This window comes from Mustela putorius, unplaced genomic scaffold (assembly GCF_011764305.1).
Source record: "Mustela putorius furo isolate JIRA1106 unplaced genomic scaffold, ASM1176430v1.1 tig00001012_pilon_pilon_pilon, whole genome shotgun sequence".
NCBI classification, from domain to species: Eukaryota; Metazoa; Chordata; class Mammalia; order Carnivora; family Mustelidae; genus Mustela; species Mustela putorius.
The window spans coordinates 1,922,845-1,950,805 of NW_025421531.1; the positions used below are offsets into that span (position 1 = coordinate 1,922,845).

The window sequence follows — 27,961 nt, forward strand, 5'->3', positions numbered from 1 at the left end:
CTTTGTGTATGTTTTATCACCTCTTGACTATACTGGAAGTGCTGTACTAGGATTTGTAAATATTTCAGTCTTGTACTCACTTGTGGAAGATTATGTATTTGTGCCTTTAGGGATTATTTAGTACTTGATGAATAATTAGTCTCCCATTAGAGGACTTATTAATATTTGCTAATGCTTGCTACAAGCATAAGCGGTGATAGTTTTTGTATTTTTATGATGTTAGGAAGATAGATAGTACATTAACAACTTTATTTCAGAAGAAGTAGGCTCAGAAAGCATTGAAGTTATCTTATAAATTTTAGACAGTTGGAAGAGGTTAGAGGGAATTAACTGAATTGAGGCCCATGCTCACTTTTTGTGGGTACTGCACAAACAGGGGACCCAGTGCTAAGATTTACCCAGGTATAATGTAGTCCTCCTAATACCCGAAGCACTGCTCTCAGCTTCTAAACTTATGAACCTCTGAAAATCCAAGTTCAAAGTAAGACGGAGATAAACAACACTTGAAAGAATAAAGTATAGAAAAGAATGCATACGTATACATGTAGGATTACCTTTTTTAAGATTTTATTTGTTTATTTGAGAGAGAGAGAGAAGGAGCACAAGCAGGATGAAGGGCAGAGGGAGAAGCAGACTCCCCGCTGAGCAGAGAGCCTGATGCGGGACTCGATCCCAGGACACTGAAATCATGACCTGAGCGGAAAGCAGACGTTTAACCCACTGAGTTGCCCAAGCGCCCCATGTACAACTACCTTTTAAAATTATATTCAACGGAACTACGCTGGGTTCATTCACACATGGGGTATTCAAATTTCCCTTCCTGACAGACAATCCGAAAAGATTCATTTGATGTCTTTGCTTTAAACGGCCATTTACAGTCAAATTCAACAAAATCACCTGTTTTCACATAAAGTTTTCTGATGTCTTTCCATCTTAACTGTATATTATTTTTGTTCATGTTAACTTCAGAAATTATACAGGCATCTGAAAGAAGAAATAATAAAAATAAATTCTTAATAATATAAATTTTCCTTTCCAAGAATTAAATAAAATTATGAATGAATATTAAAACGACTGTTTATTGAGTTTGCCAGATACTGTTCTCAGTATTTTGTATGCATTTTCTCTAAATACTACATATCCTTCCCCTGGGCTACATAAGAGGGAAAGGGGCTCAGAAAGGTTGAATAAGTTTTCCAAGGTCATGCAACTGAGTGAGTGTTTTGAGTCAGAATATGGAAACTGGCAGTTTGACTTCAGACCTTGTGCTCTTAATTCTTATGCATTATATACCTAAATGCCACATACCAATAGGATTAAATTAAAATGTTCTATTAGGGTCAATGTTATTCATTCACCCTCCTTTCCCAACTCAGGATTCTCTTTTACATTGTTTCCAAAATGTGCACAGTGTGAGCACATGAATATATTAACATCTTATTAGTAAAAATAAGTTTATTTCCATCTACAGTACAGAAAGTTGGCTGAAGAAAGCAACAATATATATAAAAACCAGTCATCTCTTTAAGTATTCACTTAGTATATTCTTGAAGGTAACTATCAATGAGCTATTATATTATTTATTTAGCATTCTTTCTCCACAAACTAATTATTGATGGTTCGTGACTTTTATGAAACCTTGATTTCTGTAAAAGAGAAGTGTTACTTTCCCCCATGATCAGAGTCCACTACTTTTTTAAATTCAGCGTTCTTGGAGGTAGCATCCCCCTGAGTAAATAGTACACCCTGTCCCTACTAGCAGCGTGTTCTCCATAGCCCATCATCTCTGATATGGGACTTGTTCAGAGTTGGTGAAGTAAGTCCAAGGTCAAATGGGAGGAGCCATCCGAGGCAGTGGCAACCATAAGGAACTTCCCTAGATTTGCCAAAGCCCAGGAGATTGTAAGATACATTACCAAGTATTTTGTTGATGACATGTGACAGACCAGTCCTTGTACTGTTAAGGAGAGGCTGACTTTTTTTCCTCCCTTACTTTTCTGTAGACATGAAATGAGAAGCCACCAAAGCATCAGGCTTGAATACATGAAATTTGGGACCAGGATGCTGGTCCTAACTCCTCCAAATACTTGCCAAATGGCTTGATCAATGTCAGGCAGGTTTTCAGCTCAATTCAATTGAAGTAGAAGTCATCCTATGAAATTAGTCCATGAAAAGTTTACTATGAATAACAAATATCAGATTCCAGGAGAACATGAAGAACTCACCTAGGCATCTTGGTGGTTCTGACCACTGTCCATTTCTGCATGCTACCTCTATGGAGCCCTGAAGCTCATAGAAAGACTGACAACGGTACTGGACTGTTGATCCTGGAGGATATACTGATAATGGGAATGAGGTGATGTCTCCATTGCTAACAAGTGGAGGGGGACCGCAATATAGTGTGGCCTCTGGAAAGTAAACAACATTTATGGGTTGAGAGAAAACCAACATGTAGTTTAAAATAGTACAAATAAATCTCCTTATATTCTATCTTCCATGTCTTATATGATGTCTGAGAGCTCAAGTATCTGATTATATAATTTTGATAATACAACCTGATAGCCAAAACTATTATAGTGGTTCTTTTTACCCTAAAGTAAAATATACTGAAGTATTAAATATATATGTATTATAAGGACATGCAAGTATAAGTATTAAAAATAGTTTTTATTTAAAGCAAAAGGAACAGATAAGTAAATCTTATCTGGTCTACTGTCCATCATCTTCATAAAAAATTTATTTAAACAAGAAAGGTAAAAATAAAAAACTCCCTTTCCACTTCTATTCTCTGGGACTACTGTTATTTTATGCAAATATTTTATGATCAGTACATAATCATAAATTCATAGTTCTACTGAAATAAATTATTGACATACTATTTTCCATTTGTTTTCTGATTCCAAATAATAACACAGCATCTTTCTCTGTCAATAAATGTTTGAATTTCATTTTAAGAGTAGCTGGGATGGGGCACCTGTGTGGCTGAGTCAGTCAGGTGTCTGCCTTCAGCCCAGGTCATGATGCCAGAGTCCAGGGATCGAGTCCCACATCAGGCTCCCTGCTCAGCGGGGTGTCTGCTTCTCCTTCTGCCCCTCACCCCACTCTCGTGCTCTCTCTCATTTCTCTCTCTTTCAAGTAAATAAATAAAATCTTTTTTAAAAAGAATGGCTGGGGAACAGGAGCAATTGGGTGGTTCAATTGGTTAACCTGACTCTTGATTTCTGCTTAGGTCATGATTTCAGGGTTGTGAGATTGAGCCCCACACTGGGCCCCACGCTCTGTGAGGAGTCTGCTGAAGATTCTCTCTCCCTCTCCCTCTGCACCTTCCTCTGCTCACTCTCTCTCTCTCTCAAATAAATAAATAAATCTTAAAAAAAAAAAAAAAGAAAAAAAGGAATGGCGGGGATACATTCCATTGTACTGATTTCTCTTCCCATACATCACCAAAGATATAGATAAAAAATGGCCAAATAAATACTCTTATCCCAAATTTCTTCTACCTCTTGTTTCACTGAGTTACTAGTTCTGCATTTTTCTTAGACTAACTCTTTCATGTGAGCATTAGATTCCTTCCCCTTTAAATTCAGCAAAGACCCTACTCCATGAATTGTCCCCTTTTGTCTGTATTATCAATTTCTCCTTACCTGTCAAATCATTCACCAATATACAAACATGCTGAAAATGTCACACTGAGTAAGGTAAAATTTCCTTTTATCCATACCTACCCCCCCAACCCCATCTAGTTACTGCCTCATTTCCCTATGCCTATGAGAGCAAAACTACTTGTTTCCTAGCCTCCCTGGTCTGACTTAATCACCTCACATCCTCTCCTGAACACACTGCAAATAAGTATTCCCCCCTACTGAAGTAACTAAGCAAAGTTACCAATTACTTTAGGTAGCTAAATTCATTGTTCAGCCATCAGTCAATTTGTCTCATTCTAGGTAGTCTCTGACATGTTCACTGTCCTGTTGAATGATATTCCTTGGCATTGCTTCTAGGACACCAGCTCTGGTAATGTAATTTATGATAAATATTTGGTTTTTCTCCCCATTGCTGGCCCAGAGGTCCTAAAGCCCTCGGGATTGCCCAAGTGATGAGAGCAGTACATGTGTCTTTTGTTATGTCAATGAGATGAATTTTGGAAAACTCAAAGGTAACCCGAGGATAGGGTGGTTGTGAGGAGAACTAACCATGTGATTAGAAGGTGGAACTTTCTGGAGGGACTGGAGGTTTGAATCAATCACCAATGGCTAAAGTTTTAATCAATCTGCCTATGTAATGAAACCTCCATAAAACTCCAAAAGGACGTGGTTCTGATGTTTCTGGGGTGGTGATCTTGTGGAAATGTGGGGGGAAAGTGTGGGCTGGAGAGAGCATGGAAGTTCTTGCTTTTTCCCCATACCTTGCCTTATACATCTCTTCCATCTGGCTGTTCCTGAGTTACGTCTTTTTATAATAAACCCATAATCTAGTAAGTAAAACATTTCTCTGAGTTCTGTGAGTCACTTTAGCAAATTAATCAAACTCGCGGAGAGGGGTTGTGGGAACCTCTGATGTATATAGCCAGTCAGTCAAAGACACAGATGGCAGCCTAGACATGGAACTGGCCTCTGAAGTGGGGGTATAAGAAGTAGTCTTCTAAGAGGGCATTTTTTAACCTGTCATATCTGAAGCTGTCTCTGGGTGGATAAGACAGTGTCAGAACTTAGGTAAATTGTAAGGACACCCAACAGGTGTCCAAGACTTGCTTGTTGGATGTGGGGGAATCCCCTACACACACACACACACACACACACACACACACACACACACACACAATGTAATTGTGTCCTAGAATCATTTTATCAGCCTTCCCTTGTTTCTCTTCCACAACTCTATCTGGCTGCTTCTCATTTCCCAGATCCCTAATAATGGAGAGTCGCCAAGGCTGTCACTTTGACCGTCTCTCTTATTTAGTCATTTGAATTCTCTATGTGGTCCCATCCAGTCCTATAGCTTTAGATATTCTATATACTTACGGTTGCCAAATTTACATCTTAGCCCTGACCATTTCTGTATTGTCCATTATACACCTGTCAAGTAAATGTACTTAATAGAAGTGGGTATCCAGTAGAGATCTCAAACTTGTTTCTTCTGTGGCCACTGTTGCAAGTACTTCATAGAGGAACAGTTTTTGAAAGTCACAGAACTGGATAACTAGATGACAATTTAATGCTTTAGAATAATAAGTGCAATAAATAAATCACAAGTTCTTTTTCCTGTTCTTTAGATAAAACAAAGGAGATTAGAAAACACTTTTTAAGTAGCATTAGAAATGAACTACTAACCAATACATTGTGGTAAGGACTGCCATTGTCCATCTATACACACAATTTCTCTTGGTCCATGAAGTAGATAATTTTCTTTGCAGAGAATGGCTACTTTTGCTTTATTCCGATAATTCACTGTGGTTAGCATTTTCTGAGCATTAGGTATCTGAGGTGGAGGTGGGCACAATTCTCTCCATTTTCCTAAAAAAGTTTGGAATTTAATTATTTCACTAACAAAAGCTAAGGAAAACATCTCAACAAGATAATATTTCAGTATAGTGGAACATCCAATAACTAGTAACTCCCTCGGGATGTGTGTGTGTGTGTGTGTGTATACATATGATGCTATAGTAACGAATATACTTTATCTTTTTTAAAAGATTTATTTATTTATTTGACAGACAGAGATCACAAGTAGGCAGAAAAGTAGAGAGAGGGGAAGCTGGCTCCCCAATGAGCAGAGAGCCGGATGTGGGGCTCCATCCCAGGACCTTGAGATCATGACCTAATCTGAAGGCAAAGGCTTAACCCACTGAGCCACCCAGGTGCCCCAAATATACTTTATCTTAACATAGTTTATGGTTTGTAAAGCACTTTTGTGCTATAACCACTGGATTAAAATTTCTCTGGTATTCCCTTCTATTTCCTATTCATTATTCCATCAGTACTCTTATATAATTTTCAAATTAACCTTTTTACATTTTTTCTAGCTAACTCATATGATTTAAAAGTTATGTATGTGTGATTCAAACAAGTTAAAACCAAAAAATTAAAATGGTAATAGTAATGATAAAACCAATGAAGACTTCCCCTAATAACCTAACCCTTGACCTCAATGAAAGATTTTCATGATTTGCCTTTTGTTCTAAACATGACAATGACTGGCAATTGATGTAATTAGAACACCTCTGTTTGAGTAGGAATGAACTTCATTTTGATGGTTTAGTTTATTCTAAGGGAAAAATTTTTAAATGGCCAATTTGGCGCTAAAATTTCATTATCTGAGCCACATCCCACCTCCTGACCTAGGCTGATAAAGTGTTCTCCTTCAGCTCGTTTTTTTTTTTCCAGAATAGGTGTTGCTGTCTAGTGGCAATTCCCTTCAAAATAATTAAAAATAAGTTGTTAGATAGTTTTAAATTCCCACTATACTGTTTTCTTTTAAAACCAAGATAGAAGAATGAGCTAGTATCTTTTGTTTAATTACATTTAAAAATATGACAATAGAGTAAAAATTTCAAAAATTATCTTAAAATAGAATCTAAGATCTAAATTCAGCCAAAATACACACATAGTCTCTGAAACCTGAATTTTCATTAGTTGTTGTTTATTTTTTTCAAGGGAAGATGTACACACTAGAATTATATGCTGCAAATCCTCTAAGCAAAAATTATTTCTGTGAAAAACTAGAGGGGTGTCTGGGAGGTGGGACAACTCATGCCTATGTTCTATATGACTTGCCCTATTTATTTGTTGGTTTGAGAAATATGTGACATAAAAGAATTTAATTCCAGTGGCATCATTATTCCAGTCAACCTTTAATAAGGCTGGTCTTTCATGAACTGTTTTGGCTTAATAACTCACCCTTCAAAAGAAAATGAAGATTAGCCTGACATTTTAGCCTGACCTTGGGGTTGTTGGGTCCCCCCAAAATTGGGTACCCCAATAATGGGTCCCTGATTAAAGGAGCGAGACTGATACAAAGCGAAGGTCAAGCAAAGCTTTATTTCATACCAAGCATCAGGAATCAGACCGACCATCAAAGAGACCGGTCGGGGCCACCCCTTATAGAGAGGATGACCCTTCCCTGCTTTCCAAACTAACTTTTATAGAGCAAAGGCCATGTGGTTGGGCCTGGCCACACACAGGTGGCCGATGAGATTGTAACACACACAGGAAACTCCACAGTGTTGCTAGGTGACCAATTGAATTACAATTTACCCTAGTAGACATTTGAATCAGCCTATCACCTAGTTAAGAATTGGTGCCCAAGAGGTGCCCAAAGGCTGGGGCCCATACTCCTTGGTAGGAGACAGTATGCGCCCCACTGATTGAATACCTCCACCTGGCCTGATCCACCCTTGTATTTGGACTTTGTTAGGTGGGACTGGTTTCCCAGACTTGCTTTTAAATAAGTTCCCCTGGGGGAGGGGAGGGCAAGGTCAATTTAAGTTTTACAACAAAATGGCAGTTCAACTGGGGTGATGCTGCTCTGGCTGAATAGGCCCTTACAGGGTGAGTGAAGGCACTTCGATTTTGATTTAGGTCATGATCTCAGGGTCCTGAGATCAAGCCCCACATCAGGCTCCAAACTCAACACAGAGTTGGCCTGGGATCTTCTCTCCATTTCCCTCTGCCCCTCCCACTTGTGCTCTCTCTCTAAAATAAATGTGTAATTTTTTTTTAAAAAGATTAGCCTGGTATTACTGTTATTGTAAATTTTCAGTTAATAAAGTCTGATTCACAGGCTAGAGGACAAGCTATGGGAAGCACATGAAAAGAAGACCAGGCACATTCAGCAGATGGATGGGGCTTTACTATGTAGACTATGGACTCTAAAAAACAATCTGAGGGGTTTGAATTGGCGGGGGAGGGGGGAGGTCGGGGTACCAGGTGGTGGATATTATAGAGGGCACGGATTGCATGGAGCACTGGGTGTGGTGAAAAAATAATGAATACTGTCATGTCGAAATTAAATAAAAAATAAATTTAAAAAAAAGAAAATCAAGTTGATACAATAAATCAAATTTTTTATTATTTTTATCTAACTCATATTGTGTAATTGGGGGATTCTAAATACCACTGCTAATGTGTTCTATAAATTTTATATAGTGTTTTTAGTATTAAAAACTATCAGTAATCTGGCAACAGGCAATGGAACATTATGTACAGTACATAATGGAACATTACATACTGCCTTATCTAATATAAAAACATATTTAGGCTCTAATGTTAAATCAACCATGAAGAATATTTATTAATGTAAAAGATATGATAATAAGGCTAATGAATGAAAGGCCACTGAGGTATAATTTTAAAAGCTGCTGCTTCTCCACATAGGCAAGTATGTTTTTCCCAAAGTCACTTGAGTAGCTCTCTCAGACAAACATAAAGCATCATAGGGAATGAGAGTGGCAGCATATTTTTTTGTCATTTGGCAGAAAATACCTTTTCTCCCCAAATGGAGATAAAGGTATGAGTAGACTCAAAAGGAGAAAGGACCTGTCAGGAAGTGAAAAAAAAATTACACAAAAAATTCTGGGATTTTTAAGTAGCAATAAAACAATAATCACATTCTCTTTCTCCCAAGACTTTTTTGTGTAGATTTTGCCAAGATGAAAAACTGATCAAGAAATATGGTTTGGAAAGGGAACTCGGGACTCCAAAGAGAACTCAAGGGGAAGACAGGTGAGCAATCTGAAGTTATCTCAGCATTAAGACTGGGGAGAGACAGACTTTCTGGATGCTTTATTTCGATTTTCTTGCCTTAACATCAGATGTTATCAGGATACTTGGAAAAGACTGACACATGTTTGTTTGTTTGTTTGTTTCTGATCTCTTAGAAATTTTAAGTCATGCTAGCCTTCATTCCACTTATAATATTCTTTAAAAACTCTACTATTTTATTTATGTTTATTTTTCTTGTAGGTTTCTCACCCTCTCACCATTCCAGGAAGGATGAAAGCAGCAACGTGACTTTCTTTTTTCCTTGGAGAGAAATTTCTGGAATTTCACTAATTTTTTTCTTAGCTCTCTGATAGACTTTTTGTTTAAACTATAATTTTATAGTTTATCTTGATTTTTTCTCATTTTCAGAGTATAAGTAACGTTATCTTCTTCCTTTTCTTAATAAAAGAAACTAAATTCTACAGATGTATAAAGTTACTTTTATAACCCTGCTTATTTCATCATTTTTCCTTCTACCCTACCAAATGTGTTTAATTTCCAGTTTTTATTTTCTACTCTCAACACATACATATGAATCTATATTTAATATATTATTAGTGTCTGTGAATTTATTTTTTTAGCATTTATAAGGGCTATGCTATAGCATATTGTAAGGCAACTTGCTTTTTTCATGGACTATGATGTTTTGAGACCATATATGTTTGCATATACAACACAGAGCATTAAAAGAATACTCTTATTTCCTTTGCCTGGTCTTCCAAATTCAATTATAGCAAGATGTAAAGTAAGATAATAGAGGCACCCAGGCAGCTCGGTCAGTTGGGTGGCTGACTCTTGATTACAGCTCAGGTCATTATCCTGATCAGCATCCTGAAATGGAGCCCCAGGTCAGGCTCCGTGCTCAGCACGGAGTCTGCATGGGATTCTCTCTCTCCCTCTGCCCCTCCCCCTACTCTATGCCAGCTGTGCTCTCCCCCCCACCAAAAAATAAAACAAGATAAAATAAAATATAAAATAAAAAAGTGAGATGATAGAAACTTTTATAACACATGCCAAGAGATTATAAAATATACTCTGTCATCTTTAAAATAGTATTACAGATATTCTTGAGATGCAAAAGAAATGAGTTTTAAGGAGCCAGTAGTGAAGGTTTCTTTAAAAAGTGCTGTCTGCATGTTACATCACAGGAGAGAGAAGGGGGAACTCCCATTCAACTTAAGCCAAGTAAAAACAGGAAGCTTCTAAACATCTGTTTTTTCCATGGAATTAATGGTCCAGGGAATAGTCTCTGACCCAGGTAAAATTTAAGATTAACTGAAGTGGTCTGTCTGATAAAACGCCTAAAAGACATAGCTGCACTGGTGATTCTCTCCATTTCCAAATCTTAGTGGCTAGAATTGAACCCATGGGAAAAAGCTAGCTGTGGGTTGCCTTAAAAGGGCTCTCCCAGAAAAGTCAACTGTGGGGAGTGAAATAACTCTAATGGAGAAATGGACTCCAAATTGAGGGCTGGTAGAGTTTTGTCAAGGCAACATCCTTTGTCAAGGCCAATCCCTGGATAAGGGTAATCTCCAGAAACAGCATTCTCCCAAGATCTGTAAATGCCCTTTTCATAGTGTTTTCCTTTTCAATTATGTTTTTAATTTCTTTATTTTCAAAATTGTATTCTTATATTATTTTTCCTATATTTGTATTTTTGTCTGCTTTTTGGTTATAGAAATGTCTATTTGGACCTGCCCACTATTCTTCTTGACTAGAGTAGAATTGATTAGAAGATCTGCTTATTAATCTTTTCCAAAATTAGTATTATTTCATGGATCAGCCATAAGTAAAATATTCTATTTCATTCACACTGCTTTGACTTTTATTATTTACCTCCTACTATTTGGAGTTTACTTTTCTTAGCTTTTGGGGAGATAGATAGATAGATATCTCCAAGCTTATTTTTTTAAGACTATGAATGTCACTCCAAATTTTAGGTTGCATTTCATAGGTTTTACCACATGTTCTTACAATTATTATGTAGTTTTTACTATTTATCAAGTCATTTGGAAGAGAACTATTTCACAAAATGAAGGGTAGGGGAGTAGATAAATGTTATTATTTTAAATATTATTTCTCTGTGGTTATAGAAAGTGATCAATAGGTATTAGTATTTGAAACTTGTAAGAATTATTTAATGCACAGTAAGTAATTTAAGTAAACATTCCATGGGCATGGAAAAGGCTTTATAATTTTTTTTTTTTTTTTAAGATTTTATTCATCTATCAGAGGGGGGGTAGAGAGCGAGCACAGGCAGACAGAATGGCAGGCAGAGGCAGAGGGAGAAGCAGGCTCCCCGCCGAGCAAGGAGCCCGATGTGGGACTTGATCCCAGGATGCTGGGATCATGACCTGAGCCGAAGGCAGCTGCTTAACCAACTGAGCCACCCAGGCGTCCCAGGCTTTATAATTCTTGAAATTCTCAGAACAATATTTTTTCCTTATATAAGAATAAAATTATATTGAATAAAGAAATTTAATAAAAATAAAAACATTTTACTTACTTTTTAAAAATTAGCTACCTTACCTTCTTGAAATTATTGTTTACTTAAATTTAACATTTTCTATGTTTTACTCACAATTCCTAATTAATTAAGTATTAATTAAGAACTAATACTTCATCTTGCTGATTGGTATATATTTTATATGACTTCTTTCAAAGGATGATTTTTTTTTTAAGGTCGCTCTTTTTTTTTTTTAATTAACATATAATGTATTATTAGACCCAGGGATACAAGTCTGTGAATCTCCAGGTTTACACTTCACAGCACTCACCATAGAACATACCTTCCCCAGTGTCCATAACCCAACCACCCTCTCCCTACCCCACCCCCTTGCAAGCCTCAGTTCGTTCTGAGAGATTAAGAGTCTCTTATGGTTTGTCTCCCTCCCAATCCCACCTTGTTTCATTTTATGAAACAAGGTGGGATTGTTTCATCCTATCAAAGGATGATTTTGAGTGGTAAATTCTCTTGGTCTTTTCTATGTTTAAAAATTTCTTTATTTTGTAATCATCATAATCATATGTAATAATAAGGAATTTTGGTATAGAGAACAATTGGTTGCCAATTATTTCCTTTAAGCCCTTTGGAGATATTACTGTGTTTATTCTTACTTCTTATATTGTTGGTGAGAAGTCTGAAGTCTACTCTATTTTCTCTATTTTATTTTGATTTCTCTGTAAGTTCTATATCTGGTTTATTTTAATTTAAAATGGTGCCCATTTTATAAATGTTTCTAATTTATAGTCCTGTTTCTCAAATAATTTGAAAATAAACCTTTGAGGAATGTGAGATTTAATCTTAGGAAAATAATTTCTTTTTTTTTTTTTTTTTTAAGATTTTATTTATTTGACAGACAGAGATCACAAGTAGGCAGAGAGGCAGTCAGAGAGGAGAGGAAGCAGGCTCCCTGCTGAGCAGAGAGCCCAATGTGGGGATTGATCCCAGGGTCCTGGGATCGTGACCTAAGCTGAAGGCAGAGGCTTTAACCCACTGAGCCACCCAGGCGCCCCAGGAAAATAATTTCTTTTTTTTTTTTTTTAAGATTTTATTTATTTATTTGTCAGAGAGAGAGAGCGAGAGTGAGCACAGGCAGACAGAGTGGCAGGCAGTCAGAGGGAGAAGCAGGCACCCTGCGGAGCAAGGAGCCCGATGTGGGACTCAATCCCAGGGCACTGGGATCATGACCTGAGCCAAAGGCAGCGGCTTAACCAACTGAGCCACCCAGGTGTCCCAATAATTTCTTAATCAGATAATTTTCTTCCCTACTTTCTACTTTTGGTCCAGAATTTATAGTATTTGTTAGTTATCCTTCACGATGTCATTTGGGTTTTAGTTTCTTCCTAATGTCACTGAAGACTAAGTTTTTGTTCTGTTTTTACAGTTCTCTTTTTTCTTTTATGATTTCTAGAAATTGTAATAGAGTTAAAATGGGCTTACTCCATCAGGCCAGGGTTTTTAAATGATAATATTTGTCTGAAAATAGTGTTCTGAGTGTCAAACTTCACCATCAACTTAAAAATTACATAATGGGGCATATGGGTAGCTCATTAGTTTGAGTGTCTGCCTTCAGTTCAGGTCATGATCTCGGGGTCCTGGGAGAGAGCCCCGCATCAATCTCCCTGCTCGGCAGGGAGTCTGCTTCTCCTTCTCCCTCTGCCTCTCCTTCCTACTTGTGCTCTCTCTCTCAAATAAATAAATAAAATCTTTTTTAAAAGTTACACATCACAATAAATAATTTAAAAACATACTAATTGGGGCACCTGGGTGACACAGGGGGTTAAGCCTCTGCCTTCTGCTCAGGTCATGATCTCAGGGTCCTGAGATCAAGCCCCACACCAGGTTCCCTGCTCAGTGGGAAGTCTGCTTCTTCCTCCCCCTTTCCTGCTCCCCCTGCTTGTGCTTTCTTGTTCACACGCACTCTGTCTCTCTCTCTCTCTCTCTCTAATATATAAATAAAATTTAAAAAAACAAAAAATAAAAACATACTAATCACAAGAGAAATTTTCTGATAAAGATATAATGAGGTCAACAAAATTTTTTTTAAAGAATTTATTTATTTATTTGACAGAGAGAGAGAGCACAAGCAGGCAGAGAGGCTGGCAGAGAAAGAGGGGGAAGCAGGCTCCCCGCCGAGCAGAGAGCCCGACGCGGGGCTCAATCCCAGGACCCTGAGACCATGACCCAAGCCAAAGGCAGAGGCCCAACCCACGGAGCCACCCAGGTACCCCATCTACAGAGTTTTTAAAACAAACCTTACCTATGCAGTTTGGTTCAGGATACCATTTCCCATTGATGCAGATTGATTGCATGCGTTTGAACCTCGGAAGACAATTGTAATATAATCTGGTACTATGATTATATTGACTCAGAGTTGGTCTTATCCGTATTCCTAGATGAAATTTTGGTCTGCTACACCCTTTAAGTTGGTCTGTTTCTATAAAAAAGAAAAATATTCATACATGATAAGAATATTGAGCAGAAACTAGCAATTATTTCAATAAAACTTCTGACATATTAATGGCGTAATTAAATTATGTTGGATGACTTCAAGCAATATCGCACAAAGCTAGTCTTAATTTCATTGCACAGACTATGCTGAAAAAGGGAAAAGGAAACAAAAATCTGTATTCCATTTTTAATGACAGAAAAACATGATGAAGTCTTTTGGGAAATGGAAGAGCAAGAGGGGTTAATCTGGTCCAGGGTCTTGACTCGAGGAAGTCCTTATGAAACGTCATTCAGCCTAATTTTGAAAGGCACAAAGAGACATACACATGTGATTGTTTTCCACTAAATTATGTTAAATAAATGTTGTCAAAGCATTTCAATAATAAAAAGAGGTGATGCATGACTAAGTCTGTGGGAAGTACAGTCTTAAGAGAGGAAAATCTGGACGTCTCTTGAGGTTCAATTACTCCCACATTTCAGAAGCTTAGTTAAGACTCTGACTCAATAAGTCAGAGTAGGCTCAAAGGAAGAACACCCTGATACAACAGTCAGACAATAATTTGCAATGGGCCATTTGCTAGTCTAAGTAGATTTTATTGTTATAATTCTTCCCAATTGTCCATACATATATAGATCATTGCGGAACCTTTCCTGAGGGTGTCAAAGGATGTGATAACAAGACATAGACTGCTCTGCTACCTCTCTCCCTTTATGTGTTTTTCTCCAATAATCCCTATTTATAAATTTACACTATGTGATCCTAGTGATTGGATATCTGTGTTCTCCTTATATAAAAGCTGTTGGCCACGAACGTATATAATTTACACCTTTTTATAACTAAGTCCAGGCTCTTGAGGATGCAACATATTCCTTCCCTGCAGGTCATCATGAGTGGGCAGTGACCGGGTATCTGCCACAGCTACAGTTGTCATCCCCAGGAGTGGGGAAGCTAGCTGATAATCCAAAAATCTAAGATATGATGGAAAAGAGTGGTTTTGAATTTTCTACTTTAGAGTCTTGAAGAATAGCAGCAAAGAATCTGCTAGTCGTTAAAGCTTAAAATTAAAGACTTGACTATATTGGGATTGCTGGACATAGCACATAGGAGAACAGCATCCACTGTTACTCTGAAGTAGAAGTCCCAGACTCTCTTGGTTCACAGAGCCCTTAGCATCTCTACAGTCTTGCACAGTGTACAGAGATCAAAGGAAATCTTTAACAATTCAGTTTCTTAAGTAATTAGGGGTGAAGAATTTAGGGTCTTATATCCTAAATATTTAATAGATGATGGGATTGGCATGTGCTGTTCTAAACATATCTATTGATTTTAAAAATTGTAAACAATCAAATACACAAGTAGGAAACGTATTCTCACCAACACACGTAGGAAGTTCAGTCCACGTTCCATCAATACAGGTAATTACATTATTTCCAATCATTGTATATGTATCTCTGCAATTCAGCTCCACAGAAACACCATGTTGGAAGGGAAGAATAGAGAACTGGGCATAGCCATTCTCAAGGTGAGGTACAGGGCCACATGCTTTAACTTGTCCTAAGAGAATGTAATAAAAGATATGCTTACTTTTAAAAATATTTAAATCCATGTTATGCTGAGTGAAACAAGTCAATCAGAGAGAGTCAGTTATCATATGGTTTCACTTACTTGCGGAGCATAAGGAATAACATGGAGGACATCAGGAGAAGGAAAGGAAAATGAATTGGGGGAAATCGGAGGGGAAGACAAACCATGAGAGACTGTGGACTCTGAGAAACAAACTGAGGGTTTTGGAGGGGAGAGGGATGGCAGGTTGGGTGAGCCTGGTGGTGGGTATTAAGGAGGGCACGTATTGCATGGAGCACTGGGTGTGGTGCATAAACAACGAATCTTGGAAAACTGAAAAAATAAAATTAAAGAAATAAATAAAATATTTTAAATATTTTTTATGTACGTATTTATATATAAGTGCGAAGTTTAAACCATTCTGCTTAAATATTAGCATCTATTTACCAACGCAAGTGGGTACATTTGTCCATTCTCCATCGATGCACTGTATTTTCGCAGGCCCCGTCAGTAGAAAGTAGGGAGGGCATTCATATTCCACCGTCTCGCCGTGTTCATATACGGCTTTCCTTATCCCCTTTATTTTACTATTCAGGACCTGAGGAGGTTGGCCGCATGACTGTACTTGCCCTATCATAAAGAAACTATTTAAGTAATGCTTAAAGAATCTTAGGACTCTGACAAAATATAATATTACTGTTCTGGTTGACCTAGAACTAAATTACATTAATGCTACGTTCCTTTTTTTCTTCAGGTTTTCTTTTTACAGTGTGCATAGTGTCCTGAGTACTCTTTTTTCTCAAATGTAGGCTTTTTATTATAAACAATTCTGAACAAATTAAAGAAAAATGGATACATATACTGACCACCTAGATATATATGAATGTTACATGTTGCCCAAATTACTTACCTTTTTTGTGAAGTTATTTATTTATTTATTTAAGATTTTACTTATTTATTTGAGAGAGAGAGCATGTGCACAAAATGAGGAGGGGCACAATTAGGAGGAGGGGCAGAGGGAGAAACAGACACGCCATTGAATGAGGAGCCTGACACTATGCTGGATCCCACTGGGATCATGACCTGAATGGAAGACAGACACTTACCCCAACTGAGCCACCCAGGTGCCCCCAAAATAATTTAAAGTAAATGATAGACATAAAAATTTTTCAGAATACCTATCTAAGAAATAGGGTATTGACCTGCATATACGAAACACCTTATTGTATTTCTTTAAATTAACAATAATTTTTAATGCCATCCTATATTTTTTCTATATGTAAATATACTGATTGCCCCAACCCCCAATATTTTACAGGTTATTATAACCAGGATATTAATTGTGCCCTAAGGATTTTAAAGTAGTTCGATAATCTGGATATCATATAGAAGTAAGTACTTATCAAATATATGGTATAATATAAATATAGATAAATAAATATAAAGTATGTTATTGCATATTGTTTTATTAATTAATATCTATACATATATATAAAATAATTTTATCAAATATTTTTTAAAAGTAAGGTCATCTGAAGCAAGTAACAAATCATTGGTTTATACTGAATAATTCATATTTTTATTTGATTACTTCTTGATTACTTAATAAAATATAAGAAAGCCCATGCAATATTTTTTAAAGCATAATTTTTTTATTGAGTTTGGGGAAAAATTCCTAACACTTCCCCATTCTGGCACCTAAATTTTTATCTGTAAAACTCCATTACATATATCATAACAGAGGTAGAATTACTCCCTTGTTAAAGGAAACATAACTAATTGATGGCCCAGCACCTCTTCTCCATCTCAGTTAAAATATCATTACCATGTTTTTACAGTTTGTCAGATTATATATATAAAGACCAATAAAATAATATATAGACATTAATATAAATTGATATAAGTTGTTTCATCAGTTCTAAAATAAATGTTGACCTTTGCATGTTGGAAAATTAGGTGACCATCCAAAGTGATAGCATTGAATTGAATCTGGTCCAACTCTTCTAAGTCCTCCTTCACAGGAAAATTCCAAGACATCTCCAGCATTGTATATTGCTTTTTTTGGGTAAACATCTATATTTGGTTTTAAAACTGGAAGAAGGCATTCTATATCTAAAATGAAATAAAAATAAGTATGTTGAAATAATCATTGTAATATTAAATTTAATATATGCTATTAAGTAGCAGGGGGCTTCATACACAGGAGCATGTATAATCTCACCTTAAAAAAAAAAAAAAAAAAAAAAAAAAAAACCTCTAATTACGTACACCCAACAAATAAGTGTAAGCCCCTTTAGAGAAATTAGGGTTGAACAGAAAGGTAAAATTTTGTATGACAATCTCCTCGGTATTGTAATAAGTAAGTCCCGAGCAATCACTTATCAAGGAAATTATTTTATTTATTTATTTAACCATATAAGTTTAATAACTTTTATTTGTCCATAAAACAGCATATGAACAGTTTTCACAGATCATGTGAAAATCAGTTTTTCAAGTAATAACAATTAAAATGCAACATATTTAATTAAATAATAGGTATGTTTAAAAAGTGAGTAACTGAAATGGTCCAAATAAGAATTATGTCTAGTACATTTTAAGTAGGAGGGAACATTAAAAAGCAAATAATTCCTAATTTTACTAGGGGAACTGTATTTAGTATGTGGACTTTTTCAGAAACACGTGGCCAAGCTGCCTTCTGGGTGTTCGAAATCTTTCCATTATACCCAACCTCATCTCTAATATTTTTCTAAAAACCAATGCAGTATGAATACCTTCTGATTTAAGTAAAAATGGATACCTATATAAATATATAGGTGTATTTTTCTCATTTAATCTGTTATTTGTGGTTCATTTATAAAATTTGATATTGAAATTCACATGTGAAAATATGAATGACAGGGGCACCTGGTGGCTCAGTAAATAAAGCATCTGCCTTCGGTTCAGGTCATGATCTCAGGTCCTGGGATGGAAACCCACATTGGGCTCCCCCCTCCACAGTGAGAAGTCTGCTTCTTCCTCTCTCTCTCTGTCCCTCCCCCCTGCTCATTCTCTCCCTCTCAAATAAATAAATAAAATCTATTTTAAAAAAAGAAAATATAAATGACATGCGAGACAAATACTCTGAATAAACCAAGCATATATCACTAAAATATGATGAAATATTTCTAACTAAATCTCAGAAATATTATTTAAACTAGCCAGTTTTATGCATTGTTACTGACAATTTAATAGTTTAATAACAGTTTTTACATATCCCCTTGAAATGTGACTCACTCAGCTTTAGGAAGAGCTGCACACCTGTATCTCTGTATTTTTTTCCAGTAGTTTTGCATGACAATTCTTTATTTGTTATTTATATTCCCTTTCTAATCCAACTGCAAAAAAAAAAAATAAAAGCTCTTTTAAAAATAATTGATCTTGAAAAAAAAAAAGAAAGAAAAGGATCAATCTTGGCTGATGTAGGATTTTCCAACTGATTTATTCAAGTATGGTTATTACATGGTATTAGAGATAGAACAATGGCCTCCCCAAAATATCCACATCCTAATCCATGAAACACGCAAATATGTTACCTTCCTTGGAAAAACAGACTTTGTAGTTCCAATTAAGTTAAAGACCTTGAGATGGAGAGATTAATTTAAATTATTTGTATGGGAGTGGACCCAGTATAATCACAAGGGTTCTTACAAAAGGGAGCAGAGGTATCAGGATCAAAGTAGGACGTATGACCACAGAAGCAGAGGTTGAAGCGGTGTAAGGGAGGGCGGTGAGTCGAGAAACGCAAAGGGCTTTGAGAAGCTATAAAAGGCAGAGACAGATTCTTTCCTAGAACCTCCAGAAGGAACTGTAATTCAACATCTTGATTTTAGGACTTTTGACCTCCAGAACTGTAAGATAATAAGTGTGCACTGTTTTAAGCAATTACGTTTGTGGTAATTTGTTACAGTAGCGGCAGAAAACTAATATATATGGGGGAAAATGTACAGTCATATTTAAGGAAGGGTATGATTTGGCATAACTTGAAGGCATCTGTGCAGCGTTTATGTCAAAGACTGTGCAACACCAAGAATGGACTGTAATGTAAACTATAGACTTTGGGTGATTACGATGTGTCAGACTGTTCGTCAATTGTACAAATATGGCTGGTCGGTCAAGTTGATATTGGGACAGACTGTATTGCATGTATGGGCCAAGGGATACATCTCTGTCACTCCCCCTCAGTTGTGCCATGAAATCCCAAACTGCTCTAAAATAAACAAATGGGATACAAGTTTCTGACTATAAATTTCTTTCTAAGTTTTATTTATTTGAGAAAGAGAGAGAGCACACGCACAGAGGTAAAAGGAGAAGCAGACACCCTGCTGAACAGGGAGCCCATCATGGGACTCGATCCCAGGATCCTGAGATCAAGACCTGAGCTGAAGGCAGATGCTTTATTGACTGAGCCATCCAGGTGCCTCAAGTCTCTGACCATAAATTGTGAATTTATAATCAAATGACAAGGAAAAGGATGAAAATCCAGGAGCATAATATCTAAAGTTGCTGTAGCAGGCATAGCAAACTATAACTTTGGTGAGTTTGCTTAGTTTTGAATTATTTGGCAGCATGCATTCAAGGTACCTTTAAAACAGCGTTCACCTTGTTTGTAAATATTACAATGCATGTGGCATATAAACAACATTATTTTGGATGAGCTAAGTAGCTTTTCAAAGATCTGTTATTAAATCATTATTTAACATTGGTCTCTTAAAGCTGTTTGGGGACACCTTAAATTTTGATGATTGTTCATTAGGAAACATCTTTCAATAGAGTCTACTAAAAAAAAATACATTCAGAATTGCTTTCGTTTCCTAGAAGAAACAGTACTTACCGTAGCCTGTGGGCAACATGGGACCAGCCATTGTCACCTCATCCTATAGACGCGGGGTGCTCCCATCTCTGTTTTATATCCATCATGGCATTCATAGTCCAACTCATCACTGAGGTTAAACCATATGCTCTTACCTTTATTTCTGGCATGTGCTAGTACTGACACATCTTAAGACTTGAAGGCATATTTAAAATCAGGGTCTTATTCCTAATGTTATCCCAAGCACACAACAAGTGGACAAAAACCTTTAATCATTACGCACCAATTCACAAATTATCTTTTAGAAAATATTATGAATAATTTACTAAAAATTGATTTTATGTACATTAGAAAATATTATTAATAATTTAGTAAAAATTGATTTTATGTACATTTTCCTTATATATAAATGATAATCCTAAATAAATGAAACTATTTTTAGATATACTTAAGTATTCTACTACATAAATATATATGTCTATGTATACCTGTAAATATATACATATACATAAATTACTAAAATTGAAAATTTAATTTACTTGCATATTACTTTCCTAAAGACTTGAAGCTGCTTAAATATGAACAGTATGGATGGTTTTCTTTTTAAGACATTAAGAATTAAGCATTAAGAATAAAGCCAATACATTTTTTAAGACGCGTGATTTACAATGTCATTAACATTGCCACAAAATTCAAATGTATGTGTATATCATGATTGATTTAATGAAGTGATTAATGATTTTATCAGTTTTCCCACAGCTTATTTTGGGGAACAAAAGGTGTGCAAGCTTCAGAAAAAATTTAGAACTCTTGTTCTAGATATTTATTTTTTCTCTATTCTTTTCCTGTATTCCTCCTGTTTTTTCATTTTTTGGAATCTCTACCATTTTGTTATCCAGTCCTTATCTCTTCCCTTGATACTCTAATTCTTGTTAAAAGCCATTTCTCACTAAATATTTGTCCATAAATCTAACACAGTTGGCAGAAAATAAGAGCTTCCACCACAGGTAAAAACAATTTAGGGATTTAAAGAAAAATGGTTGTATTTTAATCATTGTTACCTAGAAAGTTTAACATACTCATGTTGTGGATCAGTAAACTTAGCTCAAAAGGGTGATCATGTACTCATGGTCACAGAGGTGACTTTCCTCAGAACCTGTGCTAGATTCCAGTTGCCCTGAAATGTCATTGACTTTCTGTGGTGTTCTTCAACCAACACCCAACTTTGGATACACAGAATTTCTCAAGGGCTAATAGAGTCTCACAAAATATACACAGGAGACAGCTTGTGTGCGTTACCACTGGTCAAACTGAGTTGTCAGGTCGCTACAATACAATTGGTGGTCTGACAACTGCCATTATCCCACAAAATGAAGAGAGATGATTCTCGAGATGAAGATGACAATGAAATGGTTATAGCATAACTAAAGCCTTAAAAATTACGAGACCTGTTCAACCACGGGACATTTCAGGTCGGAAGTCACTAAATGTCTTCTTTTATTATTCTTCTGCAAGTATTGGTCATGTGTAAGCCCCTTGTAATTGAAAGAGATTGTGGCCCAACTGGGAACTGAGTATTTTAATTCATTGCTTTAAAAAGACTCTATTTTCTAGAAGTTTAAATTTAAATAATGAGTTCTGGAATCAATTATTTCAAAAAGCTTATCAGAAATGGGGCACCTGGGTGGCTTATTGGGTTAAAGCCTCTGCCTTCGGCTCAGGTCATGATCCCAGGGTCCTGGGATCGAGCCCCGCATCAGGCTCTCTGCTCAGCAGGGAGCCTGCTTCCTCCTCTCTCTCTGCCTGCCTCTCTGCCTACTTGTGATCTCTGTCTGTCAAATAAATAAATAAAATCTTTAAAAAAAAAAAAAAAGCATATCAGAAGACTTCATTTCCTGATAAGATAGTTTAGCTGGTATCAGCATATATTTCTTTTTTTTTTTTTAAGATTTTATTTATTTATTTGACAGAGAGAAATCACTAGTAGGCAGAGAGGCAGGCAGAGAGAGAGAGAGGAGGAAGCAGGCTCCCTGCTGAGCAGAGAGCCCGATGCGGGACTCGATCCCAGGACCCTGAGATCATGACCTGAGCCGAAGGCAGCGGCTTAACCACTGAGCCACCCAGGCGCCCTCAGCATACATTTCTATCAGAAAAAAATGTTAGAAGACTGTACAAAACAGCTCTAAAAAACTGGAAATTGCCCAGTGCAAGTCTGTGATGATAAAAAAAAAGGGGGGGGGGACACCCACCCAAACCCCAAATAACAGTCTATGACTGTTTCAGCTTTTTACTAGGAGAGTAATTTCCAGACTGTATTTGGGGGGTAGAGGGGGGCAGGGAGAAGCCACAGAGGGTCCAGGGTTCTTCCTGAACTGAGAAGAGCAAGGAAGATGATAGTATGGGGGACCATGGTGGTTAGAACGGCTAGAATTTACAGGGCAGAGTAACAAAGAGGGTACTAGGAGGAGGTAGAGCCAGAGAAGTTTTCTTAAGAGTGTTCTTGTGTCTTTGGTTGAGTACTAAACTCTGCAAGCCTCGGCTGGAACTCCACGAAACTGCCTTAAGAATGATTGCCAGCGAGTTGCAAAGATGAAGAATCCCAAGCGTTCACACAGGCCTAGGAGAGGCCATCGTCTTGTACAGTTTCTTAAGGAGTAGTTTTCCACATTCTAAGCCACAGACAAATAAACATAACACTCACAGGTACAAAATATTTTAAACAAAGAAACTGAGTGCTTACTGAATTAAGCCTGTACATTTAACACGCACCCATAAAAGAACTGTATAAAACTCTCTTGGTCATAAGACATTTTAACTACGATTGGACTTATGGTCACTTAAAAAGTCTCTTTTCAGTTTGACACTCCAGTTTTAAGTAAAGTTTATTTCCAACTAACATGATAATTTTCCTGTAAGCAATAAATGGGTGTTCCTTTAACATAAAGGGACTGCCTTCAAAACCTTTGTATTATCTAACATTTCTATGTATTGCATGCACTGGATTTGTGTAGACAGGCAAAGTATGATTTTTGTATATCCATCAGACTCAACTGGAACTGAAAAACAAATGCATAAGCATAAAAGCCAGCAATGAAACCTACACATAGCTCCTGACAACAGATATATATTTTTTTAAATCACATCATATGTCAGGATGTGACAGGGCAGCATTTTACTTACTGGTGGTACTGCATTTGGGAGGAAAAGACCAGCCGTCTTGCAAACATGAAATGGTGTCACTATTATGAGGAAGGCTGTAGCCAACATCACAGACAATTTGTACGCTGTCACCTTCCAGGTGTGTTTTTCCTGAAGATGCAGAATGACCATTTTCCACAGAAGGAAAGAAACACTGTCCTAAGGACCAAAGATTGTTTAATGTACAAGATGGAACTGATTTAAAAACAACAGCAACAACTGATTTAAAAACAACAACAACAACTGATTTAAAAACAACAACAACAAAACTGAAATCAGGTATGAAAACAAAATTTCTAAAGAATTCTGATCATGCTCCTATAGATACATTACTTCCATGTATGAAATGTAAATTGACATTTCATTCCGTTTTATGGTTTTTACAAAAAAATATTTTGTTTCTATAAACTTCTCGAGGTACAAAATTAGATTTTAATATATCCATTTCTCTCTTCTCATAAATGTTGCTTACAGAACAAGAAAGACCATTACTGTCTCCTTTGTTGGCACGTATTTTCTGCCTCCCATTGTTTTTCTTCTTTTTTCTTTTTTTTTTAAGATTTTACTTATTTATTTGAGAGAGACGGAGCAGGGGGTGGGGGTGGGAGGAGAGGGCGGAGGGAGAGGGACCAGCGGACTCCTCCATGAGCTCAGAGCCCAGCCCGGGCTGTGTCTCATGACCCTGAGATCATGACCTGAGCCAAATTTAAGCATCAGGTGCTTAACAGACTGAGCACCAGACGCCCTCCCCCCACTGCTTTTTGGTTAATATACCCAGTCCCTCCTGAGTCTGATCTTCACATTCACTAAAGGATTAATAGAGAGATCACTGTAAGAACAAAAGACGTGTTTTATGGAAAATATGAAAGTGAAAATATTTACACTCATACGATCTTTGCAATATTCAAAAGAATGGCAAGTTTCAAAATAGAATGCAAAAAGATTTGTTTTAAAGGAAAAATATGCCCAGGCTGATACCAAACAAATATTAGGAAATACATATTAATGTCAAATATATAAATCTTCAGTTTTTAAAATTAAAATACATAAAGCACTTCTAGGTAACACAAGAAACTTCACATATTTATTCTTCATTTGCTTTTCAGAAAAGGCCTCTCAAGAAAGGACTGCGTTTCTCATCTTCGCTGGCTAATCCTGATCCCTGGGACCGTCTGCCGAGATATCTCGGCCGCGTCTAACTACCGAATGGTTCAGCCACATCTGCTGTGCAAGATATTTACTCACCGAGACACCTGGGTGTTGGTGACCATCCTTCCTCTGTGCAGATGATGCGAGTCCAAAAGGATCGTGAAGGAGATGCAAAATTATATTCACAAGAATAATAATAAATTTCCCCAACAGGAACCAGGGAATGTTCCTCTGAGCGCTCTCTACCATATATAATTCCGTGGTTTATTTTTGGGTAATTACAGTAGGAAGAGGCTGGGAAAAATGAAACAAAACTGAAGAATTAACCCACATCAGTGAATCATTAAGTCATATTTTAATCACCTTTTTGATTTTTTTTTCTGCCATGCAGCTCAGTTTCCTCTACTCTACATGCCTTCCAGTGTACTCATCATCAAGAACAAAAAAACGATCTCGAATTAAGAGTACGAGAGTATTTGAAAAGCCATTGTCAATGAACATGAAATTTATGTTTGGAGTCACGTGGAATAAAAATCTTTTCCGCAGTAACTTTGAGAAGAAAATCCCACACAACCATCTATCTATGAGCATCGGCAGAAGGGAGCAGGCAGCGGCGGGCTTGGGTCCACACTACGGGCTGCCAGGTAGGAACAGCATCGTGTGGGCTCCCTGGGGCCTTTCCTTTCTCTGTTCTGATTCAGTCTCAGTGCTGTCTGGTTTTTCCTGGTGCCGTGAGGATGAAGAAGTTTTGTTTTCTCCTTATGTGAGTAAAGAAAACAACTTCCAAAAATTCAGCTCACCAATTACCTCGGGAAATTCTCTCGTGCATTTGTCTAGAGGTGACTTTGCATGTGGCACAAAAGTGATTCCCATGACATTTAACCTGCAAAACCTGAGCTAACTTATCTGTTTACAATTTGACCCGTGGTAGTTTTGGAGAACGTGCAGGAAAAAAAGACCCTTATAACATTGAGAGTCGCACCTCCCATAATTCTTTTTTCCAGATAAGCCTTGCCCTCCCCTCAAATTACAGCCTTTGATTTCCATCCATTTCTACCTCACTTTGTTATCCAGAAAAATATCCCTTCCATTCTCCGATTGTCCCTCTTCTACCTATCCTTCAATGCTCATTCTGTCACATTGAGCAAAGATATTCATTGTGTGCACAGCAATGGGCTAGCTTTCAACCTTAACCTCTTTTGGCAGACCTCCTTTAGCCAGTCACCCCCTCCAAAAGGAAGAGATGATGACTCCCGTCTCTACATTCTGATAAAAGCTCATGACTACCTTTCCTATGAAATAGAGCCATACCCTTCTACACACATACACACACACACACACACACACACACACCCCACAACAAATGTACATGGACACATAGTCTTGCAATCTGTTTACTTATTAACACATTTTGCTTTCCTCCAACGACACTCAAAGCTATGGTGGAGCACAGAGTTTTCTTTTCTTTTTTTCTTTTCTTTTCTTTTCTTTTCTTTTTTTTTTTTTTTTGAGCTTCCTTGCTGCAGGATACAGCCTAATCCAGTGCTCAATCAGTATTTCACCATGGCAAGCAAACAGGGTTTTTATATAACATGCTGTTTTTGCTCTGGGGCCAGTTGTTCACAGGACTCTAAGCCTTATTAGTCCAACACAGACTTGGAGGTCATTTAATATCTACACAACTTCTGGATGGATCTTCACTTGACGGTTCTCCGGGAGATGAGTGTGAAGTTTGAGTATCTTTTTCTAGGTCAGGGGTTGGAAAAAGTCTACTTATCATTCTCAACTTTTATACTTATTTTCCTCTGCTTTTTGCCCATTTCAAAATCCTCTCTTAATGTCATTGCTAACAGATGTTTAAAACAATCTATACCAGATACACAGATTAAAAAAAAAAATCAAATACACCTATCCACCCATCCAGACAGTTCTTCAGTGAGACGGTCGTCCAGTCTAACCAGAGAATTTGGTATTTCTGATTGAGACGAAGCAATGCCTGTTGGACTTTTATCCCTATCTGCTAATTGCTCTCCTGTGAGTCTATCTCAATGCTAAAAGTAGTATCAAACAAAAGGAGTTTCAAGTCCATAGAAAGGAGGTTTTATAACTTTTATGAGGGTGGCTCTTAAAAGTAAAGCATTTGTATTGTTCCTATTTTTCTCTCATGTTAGGATTAAAGAGAAACTTCCCCCAAAGAATGTCTATTAGATGTAAAAATTAGCAAGTAACAAAATAGCAAAATACACCCCTTCTGGAAATCAAACAATAAAAGGCAGGACTGAAATTTCACTTCTACCTGTGGTCTAATCAGCCATCCTGGATCTTGTTAGAGGTTTGTTTTCCATTATTTGGATATGATGATTTTTATCTCAACATGAAATAAGATGAGACAGTTTTTAAAATATTGTAAGATGTGGTTTCTAGTTTTAATAAACAAAGGATGGACAATTTCTTTTCACTTTTGACCTTTACTGAAGAGCTCAGAAAAAGCAAATAACAACAACAACAAAAAAAAAAAACTTACTAACATCTCACTGGTTTATTATTCACAAAAATTAGAATATACTGTACTGTTTTACTAAAAGAGATTTCCCTTTGTTAAATGACAGTTAGATTGAAAAAGGATGTTCCTAGTTTAATAATACTTAAAATTAGCAAATCTATGAAAATGCAAAAATTTCCAGATTTTCTTGGGATCCTTTTCCTGGCCAGTGGCATTGCAGAATTTATGGAGAAATACACTGGTACTGGACCCTTTGGACATCATTATATGTAGCTTTTTCATCCTGTAATTCCTCTCCAAATGTTGTATTTGGTGGCTTTCACACTTGGGAACTTAGAGGACAGAGAAAATAATTTCATTCTATTTTCTCTTAATTTCATATTAGAAAACATTTTGATAAAATAAATCATAAGACCAAAAAAAGAAATCATAAGACTTTATTCAAAATGTTCTTACCTATTTATCCATTTTATTTTTTTTAAGATTTTATTTATTTATTTGACAGACAGAGATCACAAGCAGGCAGAGGCAGGCAGAGAGAGAGGAGGAAGCAGGCTCCCTGCCGAGCAGAGAACCTGATACAGGGTTCCATCCCAGGACCCTGGGATCATGACCTAAGCCGAAGGCAGAGGCTTTAACCCACTGAGCCACCCAGGTGCCCCTATTTATTCATTTTAAAACATATTTACACACACACATATACACACACATACACACACCCAACATATGAAAGAGGAACTAAATATTCAGATCTGCTCTCATGTATTCAACTTACCTTGCACCCCAGCAGTAGAAATCCAGAAGATTAGAATGACATTAATTAAAAGCAGCATGGCAGATTATCCCAAGCACATATGTTTAGAAATGGCCCAACAGCAGTGGTGTTGCTCCAAGTCCTGCTTTCATTTGGGGTGACATGCATGACTTTTGAATTTCAGGGCACTGCCAGGAAGCTGTTGTAATGAAATAGCTTTGGTAAATACCA

General features: G+C 36.8%; 1 protein-coding gene across 1 annotated transcript; it reads right to left on the bottom strand.

Moving 5' to 3' along the window:
* Window positions 1-593: 593 nt before the first annotated feature.
* CFHR5 (complement factor H related 5) lies at window positions 594-27,930 on the bottom strand. The gene is made up of 10 exons (XM_004756195.3): window positions 27,752-27,930; window positions 24,570-24,767; window positions 23,307-23,483; window positions 17,213-17,389; window positions 15,725-15,907; window positions 15,089-15,268; window positions 13,523-13,699; window positions 5,331-5,513; window positions 2,226-2,408; window positions 594-984 (listed from the first exon to the last, which is right to left on the bottom strand). The coding sequence occupies exons 1-10, from the start codon at window positions 27,807-27,809 to the stop codon at window positions 788-790; spliced, it is 1,713 nt and encodes a 570-aa protein (XP_004756252.1). The 5' UTR covers window positions 27,810-27,930; the 3' UTR covers window positions 594-787.
* Window positions 27,931-27,961: the final 31 nt, after the last annotated feature.